General features: G+C 44.3%; 1 protein-coding gene across 1 annotated transcript; it reads right to left on the bottom strand.

Annotated features, from left to right (window-relative positions):
- Positions 1–350: 350 nt before the first annotated feature.
- LOC102202203 (protein Tob1) lies at positions 351–3275 on the bottom strand. The gene is made up of 2 exons (XM_005734530.2): positions 3002–3275; positions 351–1720 (listed from the first exon to the last, which is right to left on the bottom strand). The coding sequence occupies exon 2, from the start codon at positions 1486–1488 to the stop codon at positions 469–471; it is 1020 nt and encodes a 339-aa protein (XP_005734587.1). The 5' UTR covers positions 1489–1720; positions 3002–3275; the 3' UTR covers positions 351–468.
- Between the last annotated feature and the right edge of the window lie 945 nt (positions 3276–4220).

Here is a 4220-nt window from a genome sequence, read left to right on the forward strand (position 1 = left end):
TATGTTTAAATACTGAAAAGAGGCCATGACTTGTGTTGTTTTTTTCTCTTTTTTGTCTTTTCATATATATATGTATATATATATTTTTTTTTTTTTTTTAAACAGTCACATAAAAAAAATATTTTGTGCTTGGTTGGCAAAAGAAATAACAATGATGCATGTTGAAGTTTAGGTAACCAAGCTTGGACATTTTGTACTACAAGCTTCATTAAGGAAAAGAAAAAGGTATAACTCAAGGGGGCAAAATAATTCACCCTCGGGCTCATGCTCTTAGACTCGTAACAAAGATCTTACAGGTGACAAGTCACTTTTTCCTTTTATACTTGACATTCTGTTCTTGTTTACTTTTTTTTATTTTATTTTTTTTATTTCTGTTTTGAAATGTGCATTTGTGTTTGTTTCCCCCCATCACATTATCTCTGGTCGTTTCTGTATGAAGTAGTAGCTTAAGTAGTACCTTCACGTGTACTAGTTGGCCATAACTGGCTGGAATTGCTGGTTAGAATACTGCATGTTGCTCAAGCTGAAATTCAAGCCATCCATAAGCGACTTGTCATTAAGGCCACCGTAGGCCGCAAACATATCAAAGGCATTGCTGTACTGCAGCGGGCTGAGGCTGAGCGAGCTGTCGCTGGGGAAAAGAGCACTCTGGCTGCCCTGGCCCTGCAGGCTGGGGAACACAAATTCCTTGGCATTGGGGGAGAGTGCCGAGGGCTTCTGGTGCTGCTGCTGCGGCGCGCCGAGGCCTAACCCGTACAGAGAGTGCATGGAGGTGGAGATGGCTTTCTGTTTCAGGAGACTGTTCACATTCAGGCCCAGGTTGGTGGGAGAGGTACGTGCCACCTTGTTCCCAGCACCACTGCCGCCATTGTTGCGTCCACTGCTCTTCATCTTAGTGGAGCCAAACTTGGTGGCAGCAAAGGTGGCTGTTGTGAAGGTTAAAGGCTGCGTGGAGCGGGGCATAAAGGTGGGGCTTACTGCTGCCGAGTGGCCAAAGGGTGGGGAGGGCGAGCTGGAACCCGGGGAGGCGCCATTCACAGGCTCATTGATGGGCATGAAGACCTGCGCGTCTGGATTGAAACTGTTCTTGATCTCTTTGTCCAAATCAAGTCCCACATTGCTACTTCCACTTTCGTTGCTGTCGTCGACGTACAACACTTTGACGGGCCCCTTCTCCCCAATCTGGTAGGACACCTCATAGGGGTCAATCCACACACTGAGGTCCTGGGGAAGGTTGTTGCGGACATCTTCAATGTCCAGCCCACTCTCTTTGGCTGCCTTCTCCACCACGGGGTCAACCTTCTCCCCAACGTGGATGCATCTGAATCCTGAACCTTTGTATGGCTTGTCCGGGTACCAGTGTCCTTCATATTTCTGCTTCAGCTGCCGCTCCAGCTCCTCGCCAAAAATGTTGACTCGCCGCCTGGGCAGCTTGTTATACAGGTATGAGATGATGAAGTTGAGGGCTACTTGGATTTCAAGCTGCATAGCTAACTGCTGAAGTTTACCCGATGCAACAAGATTATTTGTGTCTGACCTTGAACGTATCCACTGGGTCTGCTTTGTTTATCCGTGTTTGGCAGCACAGCTGCTCTCTCCAGTCGGGATGGCAAAAGTAACCAGAACTTGGATGAAACAGGTTGGGGAAAAAAAAACAATCAAAATCAGAAGTGCTGGTTTTGTGTAAGTGGTGTCCTTCCACAGGATGTGATATTTTTTCCTGCAAGAATTAAAAGTGGGGGAGGGACAAAACACATGTATAAGTACATGAAAATATATCTGGAATGATCATGCAGTATGGCTACACAGCTAAAACGAAGGGAGGAGGGTGCTTTAATTATTAAGCATTTGTTTTTAAAGCAGGTATGTTGTACTGTGACCATTTGAGCTCATAAATATGTAGGCTGTAAGCCATAAAATGGCCAACCAAAGCAGGATCTTAAAGGTAAAATAAACCAGAAAAGAGGAATATACAGAATATATTCTAATAATATGAATATATTGATATAAATAAACAGAAGAGGCACTACAGCTGGCCTATACTGTTGTCAACCCTGCATCTAAATGTCAAGAAGTAGGCATCGTGCACATTAACCTCACACTAGGACTGAGAATCCTATTACATAATAGGCTTCTAGATATCCTCCTTACAGCAGGAGACAGGAAAACTACTGCGGGGTTACCGCATTTCAATATCTAAAAAGGGTAAGCTTGACTTAGTGACTGCTTTGTAGATAATACCTAATGGTGGATAAGTTGGCAAAGAAACGATCCGGTTGGATTTCAGGCTTATAACCGTGCTACTGGGTTGGTATGGTATGCATACGGCACAGATTAGTCGAAGCAGTGTCGCCGAACAACCTGTCTGCGCCCATGTTTTGCGATTTTTGCGAAAGGATTTAGCCATTAAACATTTACTGAAACGAAGGCTGGATGCAGGCAGCACAGAAATAGCCCTCTTCTACCGAGAAGAGCTAGACAGAGAGGGTCTATAGGGAGTCAGCCTGTAGAGGCTGCTGAAATGCCCCAGAGTGGATTATTTTATTTCTCAGAGGGGGAAGCTAGCCCACACTGGAAAATAAAACCCCAAAAATCTGCAGTGTCTACACCTCACTAATAAAGATTGGTCGCAGTTGTAGCTACAGGTCTTGGCTGCTGTTACAGTAAGAAAGGCATAATATTGCAGAAACTGCAGCGCACAGGAACAGACTGTACTGACACTAGAAAAAGGCAATACAATAAAAAATAATAACGGGCTGCAGTGAAAATTCAACACCACATCGGACTCATTTCGAGTCTGTGGAGGTATCGCTATGTGCTTACATAAGAATAGAGAAAAAAAGAGCACACACAGCCTATATACACCCCTCCCTAACTTCGTGAACTGACGCAGCAGATCAGCTTATAGTTAAGTATGAATAGAGCTACAGTACAACTATGAGCAATAATAAAGACAGCGACACACACACATTAGCAGAAACAAGAGAGCTGGAGTACTTACTTTTTTGTAAAAAATAAAGATTCTCAGTAGTTCTGAAGTACCGTTAGTTAGTGCAAATAGGAAAAAAAAGTATAAATACTTTCTTCACATATAATAAATTATCAGCGTTACAAAAAAGTCTTCCAGTACACGTAGATTTTTGGAGGATTGGCGTTTACGGTTTTTTTAAGGTTATTTTTCGGTTTTTTGTTTTTTAGCTCTCCTCTTTCAGCAGGCTTGCAGAGTAGCTCCCTCCTTTCTCGGGAGTTTCGCAACTTCGTCCTCTTCTGATACGGCGTTGCTCGTATTTATAGCTTTCCTCCGCCATGGGCACGAGGTAGGCGGTGATGCGGTTCCAGAGGTCAAAACAATGCAAGCGCCTGCGATTGGTCCGCGGCGGGAGTCCCGCCCTCTTCGTGACGCCCGAGGCGAGCACTGATTGGCTGATCGGCGCTGTCAAACTCGGACAAACGGTCCTGTGAGACGAGAGACGCCTGTGATGAGGAGTTTGCGTCAGAGATAACCTAGGTCTGTGCTGACAGCAAAAGGCAAAAGTCCTAATTAATGTTATTCACTAGCAGTATTATGTAAAGAGATCGAGCTGACTTGAAACAAACATAAAGGTGAAACTGTGGCACTTCCGGTAAGTAAATATGTTATAATAACCCACCCAGCAGGTTTTAGTCGTCGCAATCAGATAATATTTAAGACTAACAGCTCTGTGCCATGTTGATACCAGAAAAAGGGGCCTTAAAATAATTTGCGCCTGCATTTCGTCACAGAATAGTCACAAAGACACCCCCCCCCCTTTTTTTTTTTTTTTTTTTTTTTTTCCCTGCCACGAAAAGCTGCAGGATCTGTGATAAATGTATAACGCCTGAGAGGAGATTCCCCACAGCGGAACGATACAGCTGGCAAGCAGTGTGGGTTGTGCTGCATGCTATCTAGAAAACACAAGCGCTGATTGGCCTAAAATGGGGCAGGAACCATACTGTGAATGGTGTACCCGTATCCAAGGTGCTGATGTAGGCTGCGCACGTCATCGCTCGGCTGAACGCACGCTGTTGCCCAATTTAAAGTGAACCGGCACACACACAGGTATCTGCTCAAGAAAGGAAGAGTCGCTGGGGCTTTAAAAGCCTTTAAAACCACAATAAGGAAAACGTGCTTTCTCCTCATGATTAATGGTGTTATGTGAAACGGAAATAAAGTCGTTATCCTGATTAATTTACTTTGCTGA

Source organism: Pundamilia nyererei, unplaced genomic scaffold (assembly GCF_000239375.1).
Source record: "Pundamilia nyererei isolate P.nyererei 1_Seehausen unplaced genomic scaffold, PunNye1.0 scaffold00059, whole genome shotgun sequence".
Taxonomy (NCBI): domain Eukaryota; kingdom Metazoa; phylum Chordata; class Actinopteri; order Cichliformes; family Cichlidae; genus Pundamilia; species Pundamilia nyererei.

Coding starts and splice junctions, on each gene's coding strand:
- LOC102202203 (XM_005734530.2), bottom strand. CDS start 1,488: ATGCAGCTTGAAATCCAAGTAGCCCTCAACTTCATCATCTCATACCTG.